The 14,630-nt window shown below is 43.9% G+C and overlaps 2 protein-coding genes across 10 annotated transcripts in view; one reads left to right on the top strand and one right to left on the bottom strand.

The window, feature by feature from the left end:
* TRUB2 (TruB pseudouridine synthase family member 2) overlaps positions 1 to 4,850 on the bottom strand; it is a 59,831-nt gene extending 54,981 nt beyond the window's left edge. For 3 of the 7 annotated variants that reach the window (XM_078642062.1, XM_078642055.1, XM_078642056.1), the window contains exons 1-2: positions 4,711 to 4,850; positions 2,612 to 2,784 (exon numbers count right to left, since the gene is read on the bottom strand). In XM_078642062.1, coding sequence (XP_078498188.1) covers positions 2,612 to 2,784; positions 4,711 to 4,835 — 298 coding nt within the window. In that variant the 5' untranslated portion in view covers positions 4,836 to 4,850. The remainder of the gene's footprint in view (positions 1 to 2,611; positions 2,785 to 4,710) is intronic. The other 4 variants (XM_078642057.1, XM_078642058.1, XM_078642061.1 and 1 more) reach the window with 4 other exon arrangements.
* LOC144754367 (uncharacterized) overlaps positions 4,847 to 14,630 on the top strand; it is a 110,251-nt gene continuing 100,467 nt past the window's right edge. The window contains exons 1-3 of one of the 3 annotated variants that reach the window (XR_013594716.1): positions 4,847 to 4,982; positions 6,932 to 7,133; positions 7,617 to 9,861. Coding sequence is in view for 2 of the 3 variants with exons in the window: in XM_078642065.1 (XP_078498191.1) it covers positions 6,944 to 7,133 (190 nt within the window). In the remaining variant the exon portion in view is untranslated. Of the gene's footprint in view, positions 4,983 to 6,931; positions 7,134 to 7,616; positions 9,862 to 14,630 lie in introns of those variants that run through there. The other 2 variants (XM_078642065.1, XM_078642064.1) reach the window with 2 other exon arrangements.

The raw sequence follows: 14,630 nt of genomic DNA, 5'->3' as shown, positions 1-14,630 counted from the left end.
TCCTTTACTGGCCGTGAATAACTTGGAATCATATAAAAGAGGGTTGGTATTGATCCCACTTTAATACAAATTCCGTACATAGGGTATGTAGATCCACTTTCTCAAACTTCAGAACCAGTTTGTGGTTGTTTTATTTCAAGTGTCCTTTTCAATCCACTCTACAGACACAGACTATATGTAACGTGATGCTTATCATAGCAGGTAGTACTGGAAAGGTCATCAAATAATAGCACTACAACATTGATAATACAGGGTGAGATTTCTGTACCTGGCTATCATAAGTCACAGTGAAGCAGTAATTAGGGATAGACAAATAGTAGGATTGACATAGGCAGTGATAAGGATGAACAAATCAGCATCCCCTTGCTAACAAAACATTTGTGAATTTTCTAACAGCGGCCCTGCCTCCATCCTCCTCACTTTGGTGACAGGATCTTCACCTTCCAGCCACAGGAATGGACGAAATACACTTTCACTGCGTGGGAAGCTATCCTCAGCCTCCCTCTTGTGCCATGGTAAACCAGGGCCATCCAAAATGGATCCCACTGTTTCCATTACTCAGACTCAAACACACAGTGAGTTATATTACAACAGCACCACGTGCCACATGCACACTACATATGCATGCAATATACACACACAGGAGAATCCGTGCCAGATTCTGGATTTTCACATAACAGCAGAACTTTACAAGAGAGGGGCCAGTGGGCCATATGCTCACTAACACACATAAAAAGGTCAGGTCAAATACAGAAGATCAAAATCCACAGCGGCCACCGCTTTGTGAGCTAAAGAAAGATGGGGACAGTATTTTTTTGTCTGCCCGGAGGGTTTGCTCAATGTGTCTCTGGGTCACTATACAGATTCAGGATCCTTCACTATCAAAGACAGGGCTGGGCCTCTGTGCACACGCTAGATTAAAGACACACCAGGACGAAAAGTAAAAGTCACGATACCAGGTCCGCATGCAGTCAGGCACTCAGGAGAGGAGCATATACTTCTGTATACCATGCAGAGGACTTTCCCATCCCAGCAGTGATCTTGGAAAGTGGACATCATGCGTGGTGTGATAAGATTATAGATGAAGCCAGACTAGACTAGAAATTGCATACAGCGAGAGAAGTTACTGTAACATATCAAGGTCATATGAGGCACAAGAAAGAGGGCCTTGAATTACCTGGTCTATAAGGTAGGGATGAGCAAAACATTGTCCTACTTCACCTTAGAACACACTGTGATAAATTGCTGAATGATATTTTGGATGACTAAGGGAAAAGAATAGTTTTATATTAAATGGGACATAACCTCACCAATTTTTGAATCTGACAAGGAGATAACCTATTTTTATGAGACACACTGGGATTACAGCTCGAGTTGGACACAGGATTGGCTCAAAGGTGTTTTTTTCTACAAAAAGCGGATCCCTTTGCTTTTTGCAGGAGTGGGTGCAGTTACAACTTTCCAAGAAGCAGATCCCTTTTTATTGCACTTATGCATGCCGAATTGCAGGAAGTACTGTCTACTTCAAGTTACGACTTATTTCACAGGCAGAGGAGAGGCGTGGTAAAGTTTCTGTCTAATTACATATAATAAAAATATGAATGGTTTATTGGTTTTACATCTACTGTTGCGGCACTGTCAAGTCAAGTCAATAATACTTTTATTTGATTTCATTAAAAATCATAAAAGAAATGGAAAAGACACATAATACAAGATGATTTAAAATGAAGATTTGTAAAATACGAGAGATAAAAACACAGAGGTAATTTCCTCAACGGTTAGGATAAGATATGGTAAATTGTGTAATCAGTGCAATTTATAAAAGGTGCAAAATGGTTCAGTAATGAATAATGAACAAATAGTGCCAGTGTGAATGAAACGTGTCCAGGCAGCTCGTATGAAAGCCACTCAAGTTTATTTGTTTTTTTTGTCCAATTCTTTGGCCGCCATTTTCCAAAATGTAATGGCTCTGCAGGACAACTGGATCGGGTTTCTAGTACTGAGGAGCATGTGCATAGGAGATGTAGTAGTGTCTCTTCTCCTTGTCCGCAGAGGCGGCATTCTTTTGTCAGCCATGTAAACTACTGTTGCGGCACTGTATGTGGAAATGCACATTTTATTCTTTATGATAGTTCAGAGAAAGGTTGATCATCACCTTATCTTTACTCTGCCACCATTAGTCGCAAATACCATTATGTTGGTAGGGCGAGTACTACTCCAACGTGGAGCTAGACAATTTGAGCACCCAATCCATTTTGAGGCCATATTGGTGTAATGCTATATGAACATAATAAAAATGTCGACCTAGTTGTAATGGGGACTGAATAGTGACATGGGGAACTGGAATGCCTATATGAGTAATGTGTTAGTTATTTCCTAGTTGATATATGCACTTTAACTTGTGCTATTACACCGGAAAGCAAAAAGATCAAGAGGTATGCCCTTTAAAAAAAAAATCTGAAATAATTCAAAGATAAACCAGGTTCAAACAAATAATTTATCCTTGGTTGTTTATAAAATGCACGCCTATACAACAACCCACTGCAGATGACCGTTTTTCTACCATCCCAAATATTCACAAGGTTATCTTGCGCCTCTTTTGCCCCATTACCTTTTAACAGGTTTGTTTCCACTGCATCTCGCACCAACTTCCAGTGAACGCCAGGAGGTTTGTAAACTGCAAAGAGGCCCTGGAGCGAGCGCCGGACCGAAGGCGCATACAGACCCGTTTTCTGAAGCACACCAGTCATGGCACAGCCGAAGAATGACACCCTAGGACACCACCTAAAAGGGGACAAGATTCCAGCTTATATAGGAAGAGTGGTATAGCATGGCTCTGAGTTGTAGATAAAGGCTACCCAAGGAATGCTGAAACACAGGAGGTTATAGAAAAGCCATTTTCAGTGAGTCTTTGGTACCTACATACAATATGGACCAAGTCGTGCCAATGATGACCATCAAGAGCAATTTTATGTCAAAGGTCATACATGAAAATTGTCATCAGTGCATCAAGCAAACATTTACAAAATTGCTTCAGTTTGGGTTATAGTCCAGCTTAGAGAACTCCCAAGCACGAGTTCCAGCGAGGTATTAAAAGGAGCTGTGACTGGACGAGTGGTGGAAATGCGCTATCACCTTTCTTCACCCAGGTCAAACAGGATTACTTTAGAAGCCGTCCCAGAGTCATTGGATGATCATCCAACTACCTTAGAAGTCCTTTACACGTCATCAGACATCATCAAGCTCTTGAAGTCATCAGCAAGCTGCAGAAGCTCAGCCTGATGATTTGAGGATGACTTGAAAATGAGTATCTGATGACTTTAGTAGGTGTCATTATTCGTGATGATTAAAGGATGACTTGAAAATTAGTATCTGCTGACTTCAGAAGGTGTCATTATTCCTGATGATGACTTGTAAATGACTCTCCGATAACTTTACAAGATGACATTGTTCCTGATGACTTTGGGGTGATTTGAAAATAAGCATCTGAATACTTCAAAGGTACTATTGTGTTTTCAATAAGATGTTTTTGCGTCTGGTGATTTTAACAGGAATTGTTTGTCTATTTAAACTTGGATGCTAAGCCTGTGCTTGGACATTTAATGTAATTTCCATTTAAATGAATGGGAACTCCATGACGAGTTACCCTTGTCATTAGCATCCAAGTGGTAGAGCACGGCCACCACTTTGGTTTCAGTTTTCCAGAAAAATGCAAACTGTTGGATGATTGCACAATGAATTGCAGATAAACGTCTGACCTCCTGCAGCTGGGAGCCCCAAAACCAAAACACACCCTGAACCCCCAAATTAACCCTTGCACCCCAAAATCCAAACACACCCTGAACCCCAATATTAACCCTTGCACCCCAAAACCCAAACACACCCTGAACCCCAATATTAACCCTGGCACCCCAAAACCCAAACACACCCTGAACCCCCAAATTAACCCTTGCACCCCAAACCCAAACACACCCTAAACCCTAAAATTAACCCTGGCACCCCAAAACCCAAACACACCCTGAACCCCCAAATTAACCCTTGCACACAAACCCAAACACACCCTAAACCCTAATATTAACCCTTGTACCCTAAAACCCAAACACACCCTAAACCCTAAAATTAACCCTGGCACCCCAAAACCCAAACACAACTGAACCCCCAAATTAACCCTTGCACCTCAAAACCCAAACACACCCTGAACTCCCAAATTAACCCTTGCACACCAAACACAAACGCACCCTAAACCCCAATATTAACCCTTGTACCCTAAAACCCAAACACACCCTAAACCCTAAAATTAACCCTAGCACCCCAAACATGCTCTAAACCCTTAAATTACACCTGGCCCCCCAAAACACAAACCCACCCTCAACCCTAAAATGACCATGTACGCCCTAAAATCCAAAAGCCCTACAAACCCCCAAACTTTTTATGAATGCGGAATGCCGGGAGGCGCTGCTGTGATATGATACTTTCTGTAACCCCAGGCTGCACTTCCTTCTTAGAGTATTTCCATAAACACATAGTTTAGTGGAATCCGATTGTTAGACTCTTTAAACAACTGCGGACAGACCTGCTCATGGCCCGAGGAATAGGTCTTGCAAAGGGAAACAAGCTTTGTCGTCATGGTGACTGCCGAATTCACTCCATCACAATACTAAAATACATTTTTAAAAAGCACAGCTGCCTCGAACACAATGCCAAAATCACCTACTGTAAACCATCAGTCTGCCGGCTGGCTGGGACTCGAACCGCAGATCCTCAATGGAGAGCAGCTCTCTCACCTTTTCATATACCGGAAGCCGGTGGATTCCTCTGGCAAAAGCCACGCACATCCGGGAGCGCCGGGAGTGACGTCATTGTTCTGCGGCAAGAACGAAGACTGCCGTGAGTGCAATGGCCATTAAAGGGACAGATGGATTGGCATCGGTCTCTTTATTTTTCCAACTCCACTTCCTTCATCGATTCCAGCGTATACTCAGGTAAGTGCTGCAGCTGTTAAAAAAGAGCAGTATCGATCCTCCGCTCTCGGTCCCAGCTGCTCAATTTCCATACCAGACCAGCTTCCTCATTTTTCGGAAAGCACGAGTTTTCATTAAGGGGGCAAATTCAGACACAGCTTCCTGCATGTGTGTGCTTCGTACGTGTTAAAATGAATGCCTGCGTTGCAATGTGTGTGTATTATGTGTGTTTGATGTTTGTCTGTATCAGCCTGCCTGCTTGTTAATATGCACCGTTTGTGTTTGAGCATGTGTATTTCTGTGTATGTGTGACGTAGTACGTGCGTGCCTGTGTAAGTTGTGGAAAATTGCAAAAAGCCTAAAAAATGTGTTTTATAGCAAGATCTTCGCCGTAAGGTAAAATAAATTACTGCCCGTATATTGTAGGTCCCATGTTGGTTCCAAGTGCACCTGCGTGTATTCAAGATTCTCGGCCAAATGGAACAGTTTTCGATCTACTGAAAAGTTGTCAATCAAAGAAGGCTAAACACATTTATTTATGTGAATATTGTATATTGTTGAGCATTACTTGTGTCCTTGCAACTTTTAATTACTAAAACATTGGCAGTTTTCATGGATGCGTTTCAAAGCATAAGGATAAATGCTTCAAATAACTTAGCCGTTGTAATGCTGGTTCCTTATTATGTTTGCTATTTGTGTAATTGAGAGGCCTGGTTGCCTGTGGCGATTGAGGTTTACGCCCTATTTAGGAAACGTAGTCCGACGCATTCCAACATCTTGCAATATCTACTTTCGCAAAACAGGCTATCATTCTGGTTTCGGTCCATGTGCATGCAATGTTTTTAACTCGTTTGTATATATTATTGAGACAGGGCCAATTACGTATTCCCTGTTTGCGCTAATTTACCTTGACCGCTAAGATCTCTGTAAAAATGAAGCAGGTCTTGTTACATCTGCCACTATCGATCCCAGCCATATATTATCCAGTTACAACCTGACCTACTGCTAAAGTACTGATGCAGAGGGATCGAGCCCTGAGATAAATCACATTAATATCTCTCGCTCTCTCTCCCCTTGCGCGCTCTCTCCCCTTGCGCGCTCTCTCCCTTCTCGCTTCTAGCATTCAACTGCCTCAGATCATGTGTTAAATATTTATAAGGTGAAAGCATGCACAAGTTGCAGTAACGTGTGCCTTCCCCATTGATTGAGATCTTATAAGAGGTTTCCCCATGCCCTTTTCTCGTTTGAACTGCGGGTACTGCATGTGTCAACGAGGTATGGGATCCCTTTATGTTAAATTGCATCTCTTACCAAACTTCCAAACACCTCTGGCAAAACACTTATAAGGTCCCAGAGGGGAGACCTATTGGCTATGCCAATGCTTTTGCTTTATGTATTTGCCATTGTAATGCCTTTTGTTTCATTTATAAAGCCATTACATATTGCACAGTTAACGTACAATACTACTAGCAAAGCTAATATCTTTAGCTTAATAAAAGGTGAAACCTATTGCATTTTTAACGCTTGTCCTTTCATGTTGGGGGTGCCGGTGGGCAGAGGGTAGCAGGCATCTGACTCTCTATGCATCTGTGGGGATAGGTAACTTGATTTCCCGTCACAAACCCCAGTGTGAAAGTTCACTTATTGATAGTTCTTCTATTTCTCTCATAATGCCTCTACTATGCTATTACTATTTGTCCTGAGCAGCAAGACCTAAGCATACACTCTGGCTCTCCAAAAATAAAGTTGATTATTAGGTAATTTCCTCAATGGCCTTCAGTGCATGCCCAAACACTTCTTTGTAGTCCAATATCTAGGCATATTAGATAGAAATTGCACCAGGTCAGTGTACTTTTTGGGGTGCTTTTCTCCAATTAAATCTGTTAATCAGTTTGATACAACAATATGCTTTGTATTTTACCTCTGAAACTTAAACCACATACAAACTAATTCCTGATTTTTATATCTAGCAGGACATAATCATGGCTTCATTCAACGTCCTGTTTTTCACTTGCAATCATTCTGTGTGTGTTCGAAAAGATGGTGACTTCCTGCTTTTGGACAATCCTGGGGAAGTTCTTTGTAAATGGCTGGTTCAAAATGTAGATGAAGCTGGTCGGCCAATCACCGAAGAGAGATATTTTAAAGCTATGATTCTGTTCCAATCATCTGGTAAGCACAATAAGTAAACCTTTATAATAAGTCTGCAACTGCAGGATAACGGTACAAATTACCAACCTGTTTACGTAAAAACCTACATTTGTGATTAATTAATCCAATAATGGACAGTAAAAATGAACATGCATGTCCCCACATATGCCTTGGATTGCTCCCCAGATACAAATGTAACACTTGAAAAGGACTGAAACGTTTAGCTTGTGGCACTACTATAAGGCAGCCATTTTTGGATAAACTATTTTATTTAGGCAACTTTTTTCAGGAGGTTCAAGTTCAGGCTTACAATGTGTACTGTCTATTAAGGAAAACTTACTTACTTGGTTATGGATAGATTGTACATTTGTCCTTTATTATCAATACCTCTTTATTTATATATTATGGCTAGAGCGTGAATATATATTGCAAGTGGTCAATGTGTTCTTTTCAGTTTTGAAGTTTATATGTAAATATATATTTTTTTCTCTTGCTTTTTTTTAGTGAAGAAACAGTGTCTTAATGATTCAGGATATTTTTCAAGAGATAATTGCAAGCTATTCTGGCACGACAGAGGGTCTAAAACGGGTGTTACTTCAAAGGGCACTGGAGAAAAAGCAGATGTTAATGGACTGTGGCAATCGGGGAAGCGCTGGTAGACTTAAGAGGGTGTTACGCGAACTACAAGAGGAAGAAATTGCATAGAAAAGATGCAAGGACAAAAAAGCCAAGCAGAGTGGACTGGATTATATAAGAGTTGGTAACAAAGCTCATGCTGAAAGCACAACTTCTCAGCCTGGTGATGCAAGTTCGCGGATGAATTTGCAGAAACTTGAAAACCTGGCCCTTTTAGCAGGGATGGCTAGTGTCCTTCATCAAAAATCCACAACTAAAAATGATGCATCAGACCGTGAAAATGAACTTGTCTTGGAGTCCCCGCTTAAATCCAAATATCAAGGACAAAAACATGCCTCCCTTTCACCACGTCATCCTAGAGTAATCAACACTCATTCTGAAAATATAATGGGGCCAGTCTGATGTAATCAATAGCCATCCTGAAGCTGTCATAGGATCATCCAGGAATAATCCACACTCATCCAGAAATTGTCATGGGATCATTCCAGAGTAATCCACTTCCATCCTGGAGCGGTTATAGGATCATCCTGGAATAATTGACAGTCATCTTTAAATTAGCTAGAACCCATCCTGGAGTAATTCTCCATCCTGAAGTTGTCAATTAGTATTCGTGGAGTTGTAAAAGGTAATCACTCCCTGCCAGTAGAAGTCATCAGAACACCAGCCTACTGTAGTTTTTGTGATGAGTCTAGGTTCGTCATCACATTTATATTTTTTGTCCTACAGGCATACTTCAGGATGGCTTGGGATGACTTCTCCAGATAATTGCAGGAATAGCCTGACTGTAATCATCAGATGAGTCCAGAATGACTCCAGGATGATCTTCCTTTTTGACATGGTATCTCGCTAGAAGGGATACCACGCTGCCCCAGAAACAGTTGCGTTGTGGAACAAGTTCAGCACTATGCAACAATAATTTCTCCGCTTGTTAATAACTCCTACCGGCCCTAGCACGCGTCAGCCGGCGTAAGTATTTTGTCTAACAATGGAACCGGTTTGTTGAGAAACGGGGAAATTAATTATTCAATCCTCACCACAGTTTAAGAATAATATTACAGTAAGTGTTATTTCTAGATCTAAATATTCGATTAGGGTAGACAGCTGAACATGGAAATTCAAAGACCTCCAGTGAGTGTCAGCGTTCCCAATTACAGCGACCACCTGTCCGCTACTTACACGGACAAAACGTCATACCTGCATCATGCACCATCAATAACTGATCGTTTCAGCGGATGCCACTAGTTTGAGCACTTCCGGGTCACACTGTAATGAATTCCAAAGCCAAATGTATTCGTGATGTCATCTTTGAATGGGCGGTACATCTACCGTGATCTCGGATTGGGGCATTGTGGCCACGCCAGCCAATCTCGGTGCGCATTTAGAATCCTGAAGTGTTGATTTGCTGTGAGCGCTCTCGTGCTTTAATCGAAGGGGAGGGAGTAGGGCCAGTAGTTCTGAACAGGTCCGCGTCACGAGAGGTAACGGCGAAAGCGTTAGAACTGTCCGTAACGTGACTGGAATCCGGTAGAAAATGAGACCAGGACCCGGTAAAATACGTTACAACTATTCGTATTGTGACTAGAATCAGGTAGAAAATGAAACTAGGACCCATTAAAATAGTGCGGTAAATGTCTAACATAGCTGCCAAGTTTTTAGGAGCCTTATTAGTGACATTTCCAAGTTTGGAGTGCGCGTACGTTTGAGACATGTACATGTCACGTACTTGTCATGAGTGACATTATTATTTTGTAGATTTATATAGCGCGAACCCGACCCGAATGGACTGGAGCGCTTTATATGAGCACCAGTTACGTTCACAAGGACTCATTAAATTTTTGTTATGGTAGGCTTATGTTGATAGCTATTCAGTGGTCGAAGTGGGGAGAGCAAGGTAGGGGAACTGTGGGCGGAGATCAGGGCGCGGGAACAACCCCGAGGATTAGCTTAGTGGGCGGGGTCAGAGGTGTGGCCAGAAAGAGCAAATCATTCACATTTTTAGTGTTTGGCATTTCACTACCCTGCTCCAGCTTATTGTGTTATTTAATTCAGCCAATGGATACACGTTTATTTCAGGTTTAATATGAATTATTGACATTAAAATACATTCACAAAGTGGGATTTATTTTCAATCACAGAATCTCCCAAATACACTTAAATGTGGAATCACAAGCTATTTTTTGTAAGGATGCATAATTGTATATAAGGACAGAGGCCTTAGTAGGTGATAGCAAAGATATTTATTAATTAATTCGTGCACACAGAGCGCAGAGCGTGTTCACAGCACACAGCTCCAGCGCCAGAATGATCGCGCTCGGGAAGCGTGATCCCCAAGATGGCCGCTGTTCACGCCACGTCATTACGTAGCGTGAACGACTAGAGCGGCGACTCTACATATCTCCCTGTAGCAGGGTGGAGGGGTTTGCGGTGGATTGGTGGACCCCTAATAGCTCTCACGCCCCTTCTCTGTCACAGACTGCTTGGGGAACGGAGACAGACGAATGGTGGACCCGGGAGGACTGCGCCTTTAATCAGACGGACGAGGAAAGGGAAGACGCGCCCCCCTATGACGTGCTGGTCAACCTCGGCGAATGCGGCTGGGGTCGGAGGGCCACGCCCCCTGATGACGCATGGCAAGGCGGAGAGATCATATACCCGGAAGACGCTGAACCGAGGGTGCTCGACACCGCGAGGACGGAGACAACTGAGGAGGACGCCCAGGACGGAGAGAAGGAACGAGAGACCAGAACGGAGTAAGAAGACGCGAAGGAACTCGGAGGAGCGGCGCCAGGAGGCCCGCGATATCGCTCTGCGCCCAGCCACACTCCCGAGAAGAGGAGGAAGAGGAGTGTGGCTATCCCAGGTGCGTGACCGGGTAGCAGGCTGGTGGGGAAGGCGGGAGGCGCCGTGTAAATAGTGTATAGAGTTGTTGACCATCCCAAAACCCTCCCTGTAAAGCACTCCCTCACGAACCCCCCCACTCACTTACCTCTGCACTGTAAATAAGACTAGCACTTTTGCACCCCAAAGGGAACCCCGAAGGCAGGACCAGTAACCCTGAGAGCCTCTCTCTTTCTTATCTTCTATGTGGCGGTGGAACCCGGCCCGAGACCGAGAAGAGGAGGAGGAAGACGGCAGAGCAAGTCCCCGTCGAGCCAGAGACCTAGCGGCAACCTTGGATCCCGCCACCTTAGCAAGAGAGAGGAGGTCCCAGCGAAAGAAGAAAACTTTCATAAAAATAAAGCCTCGCTTACCTCACACAGTTGTCAGTGTCCCTCCTTCTGAACCGCCACACTCCCCTTTTTTGTTCAATCAAGTAACTTAGCCTGTAGTGGTTTCAGAGTCCATCAGCCATTTCATAGTCCCTGAATCTGGAGGGTCTCACCACCAATCGCCCACCTCTGGTGCACCTTACCGGAGTGGATGTTGCTTCCTTCTCACCCAGGGTTAGGGACTCCGCCTCTTTATCTTTGTGGACAACCGATCTCTCCCTGTCCACCGGCTCTTTCTCTACTCGTCTTGATATGTTCGCACGTGGGGTACCTCCGCCTTCTTGTTCCAATCCTAGTTCCGTGCTTTCCACTTCTCCTTCCTGTTTGTCTGTATCAGTTCCCGATGTGCATTGGTCCATCACTACTGGTTCTCGCGCCTCCGGGGCCCATTGCACTATTTTGTTACATCTAGCCATGCGATCCTGGGACCATACATTCCCGTCGCTCAACCTAGCTGCTCGGCCAAGAACCTCTCTAACTTGGAGCGGCCTGCTGTATTTACTGTCCCCTTTTCGTTGAAGTGTGGCCAGCTTGACTCTCACCCATTCTCCTTCTTCCAACTGTGTGTCCTTTACGTTCCTCCTTTTATTGTAGTGCTCCGAATATATTCTCTGGGCCCTTTCTAAATTTGCTTGTACTACCGCCGGAGACCACTTGCTGGTCACGGTCTTCTCCTTCCACGCCAAATTGTCCTTTGTAAATGGGTCTCTTCCTCTAAGAATCTGGAAAGGACTGTACCTCGTCCCAGTGGGGGTGATGCGATACGCCCAGATCATGTGCAACAGTTCCTTCTCCCAATCCTTCCCCATCATAATGGCTGCTGTTTGATGGAGCCCATCAATACCCTATTGAATCGTTCAACTTGTCCATTTCCTGCAGGGTGGTATATGGATGTGTGTTTGGAGCAGACTCCATTCCTTTCCATGTACTTTAACCATTTGTCTGAAGTGAATTGTGGGCCGTTGTCACTTAATATAGATTTGGGAATGCCTGCCCTGAGGAATATGGTCGTAAGGAACTTTAGTATGGTGTCCATCTCTTCGTTGACATGTACTTCTGGCCACTTAGAGTATCTGTCCACCAGGATACATAGGTGTTTCGGGGTTCCTTGCTCGTCCAAGATAGGTCCCAAGATATCAATGGAGAGTTCTTCCCATGGATTCTTCGGTGTGTCGAATTTTCCTATGGACGGCCTCAACGGTGTCATGGTCTTGTCCGCTTGTTGACATTGGTTACACTCTCTTACGTGTCGTTCTGTTTGCATGTCCATGCCTGGCCACCAGTAACCCTGTTTGGCTCTCAGTTTGGTCTTCCCAATCCCCAAATCTCCTTCGTGTAGTATTGCCAGTAGTCTAGGGACAAGTCCTTCTGGGGGTACAACTTTTTCCCCTCGGTTCATAAAGATTCCCTTGTCTCCAAGTGAGAGTTCCTCTCTCACTTCAAAGTACTTCCTCATGTCTCCACTCAGATGTCTCTTTTCTGGCCACCCTCCTGTGATGTACCCTTTCACCTCTTGGAGGCTCTTGTCTGTCTGATATGCTTCAATCCATTCTTGGTTGATTATTACCTTCCATTAATGCCAACATTTCGTCCCCTTCTTCCTTCTCTTCTTCCACTAACTCCATAGCTGCTGCCCTGCTCAAATAGTCGGCGACTTTGTTCCTGCTGCCCGGGATGTATTCTACGTCATAGCGATACTCCAGCAGTTTTAGGGTCATTTTCGCTATTCTCGGGTGGCACTCGCATGCCCACTGGACGTGAGGACCCGCACCAACGGCTTGTGGTCTGTTCTTAGCTGGAATCTTGTGCCCCAAAGGAACTGGCGAAATTTTCCCATGGCCCAAACCACTGCCAGCATCTCCTTTTCAATAACACTTAATTTCTTCTCAGTGTCTGTCAAAGCCCTGGATGCAAAACTGATTGTCTCTATCGTTCCCCCACCTCTGTCTTGCATAAGGACCGCGCCGAGTCCTTTGTCACTGACATCTGTCGTTACCACTGTCCGCCCCTGTGGGTCGTAACCTTGGAGGGGTATGGCTTGGGTCACATCTTTCTTGACGCCTTCAAACTCCCTCTGAGTTTCTTCTGTCCATGCAAACGTCGTCTTCTCTCTTGTCAACTGCCTCATATGGTGGGTTTTAGAAGCAAAATGCTGAATGAATTTGCAATAATACTCGGCCATGCCTAGGAACGACCTAACTTCCTCTTTGCTGGTAGGCGGCGGAGCATCGCATATTGCTCATACATTCTCCTTCGGTGGGATCCCTAGTTCACCAATTTCGTGTCCCAGGTATGTGACGGATGCCATGCCTAGGTGGCATTTCTCCCACTCTGCAGTCAACCCCTTGTCTTCCAGTACCTTCAATACTTTGGTCAACTTGGCGTCGTGGTCCCATTGATCATTCCCCATTACCAAAATGTCGTCTTGGAAGTATTGGACCCCTTCCATGTCCTGGAAGAGGCGGTGCATAAGCTTTTGAAAGACCGCTGCTGCCGATGCTAGACCGAAGGGCATCCTGCAGAATTGATAGCATCCGAAGGGGGTGATGAACGATGTCAGCTTCCTGCTCTCAGGGTGTAACGCTATCTGGTGGTACGCCGATGTCAAGTCGATGGTGGAGTACCATTTCTTTCCTTTGGTCTTCGCTAGCATTTCCTCGATGCGGGGCAGCGGAAACTTCTCTACTACGATATTTTTGTTTAGTTCGCGTAGGTCCACGCACAGCCGGACCTTGCCGTTTGGTTTTATCACCACCACCAGGGGGGCCAGCCACTCCGCACATGTGATGGGTTCAATGATTATGTGTAAAAAACAAGGACCCCCTGAAATAATAGGTACTACAAGTCCTAGGTCAGGGAAAAACAGCATGCAAAATAACAACCATGGCACTTGATTCAGGAATTCTATCTGATCAAATCAATGAATGTAAAGAAGAAAAATAGAGGTCTGTACTCAAAATTTATTATCGACTTTGTCTAAAAATAAGGCATACAAAACCTCATCAGTATACAATAAAAAGTAATAACAACTATTTGTTCATTATTCATTACTGAACCATTTTGCACCTTTCATAAATTGCACTGATTACACAATTTACCATATCTTATCCTAACCGTTGAGGAAATTACCTCGATGTTTTTCATTTTAAATCATCTTGTATTGTGTCTTTTCCATTCTTTTATGATTTTTAATGAAATCAAATAAAAGTATTATTGACTTGACTTGACAGTGCCGCAACAGTAGATGTAAAAACCAATAAACCCATTCATATTTTTATTATATGTAATTAGACAGAAACTTTACCACGCCTCTCCTCTGCCTGTGAAATAAGTTGTAACTTGAAGTAGACAGTACTTCCTGCAATTCGGCATGCATAAGTGCAATAAAAAGGGATCTGCTTCTTGGAAAGTTGTAACTGCACCCACTCCTGCAAAAAGCAAAGGGATCCGCTTTTTGTAGAAAAAAACACCTTTGAGCCAATCCTGTGTCCAACTCGAGCTGTAATCCCAGTGTGTCTCATAAAAATAGGTTGTTATCTCCTTGTCAGATTCAAGAATTGGTGAGGTTATGTCCCATTTAATATAAACCGCACCACGTGCCACATGCACACTA

This window comes from Lissotriton helveticus, chromosome 5_1 (assembly GCF_964261635.1).
Source record: "Lissotriton helveticus chromosome 5_1, aLisHel1.1, whole genome shotgun sequence".
Classification (NCBI taxonomy): Eukaryota; Metazoa; Chordata; class Amphibia; order Caudata; family Salamandridae; genus Lissotriton; species Lissotriton helveticus.
Note: the sequence above shows the minus strand (reverse complement) of the source record. Positions and strands in the feature narration are given on the sequence as shown.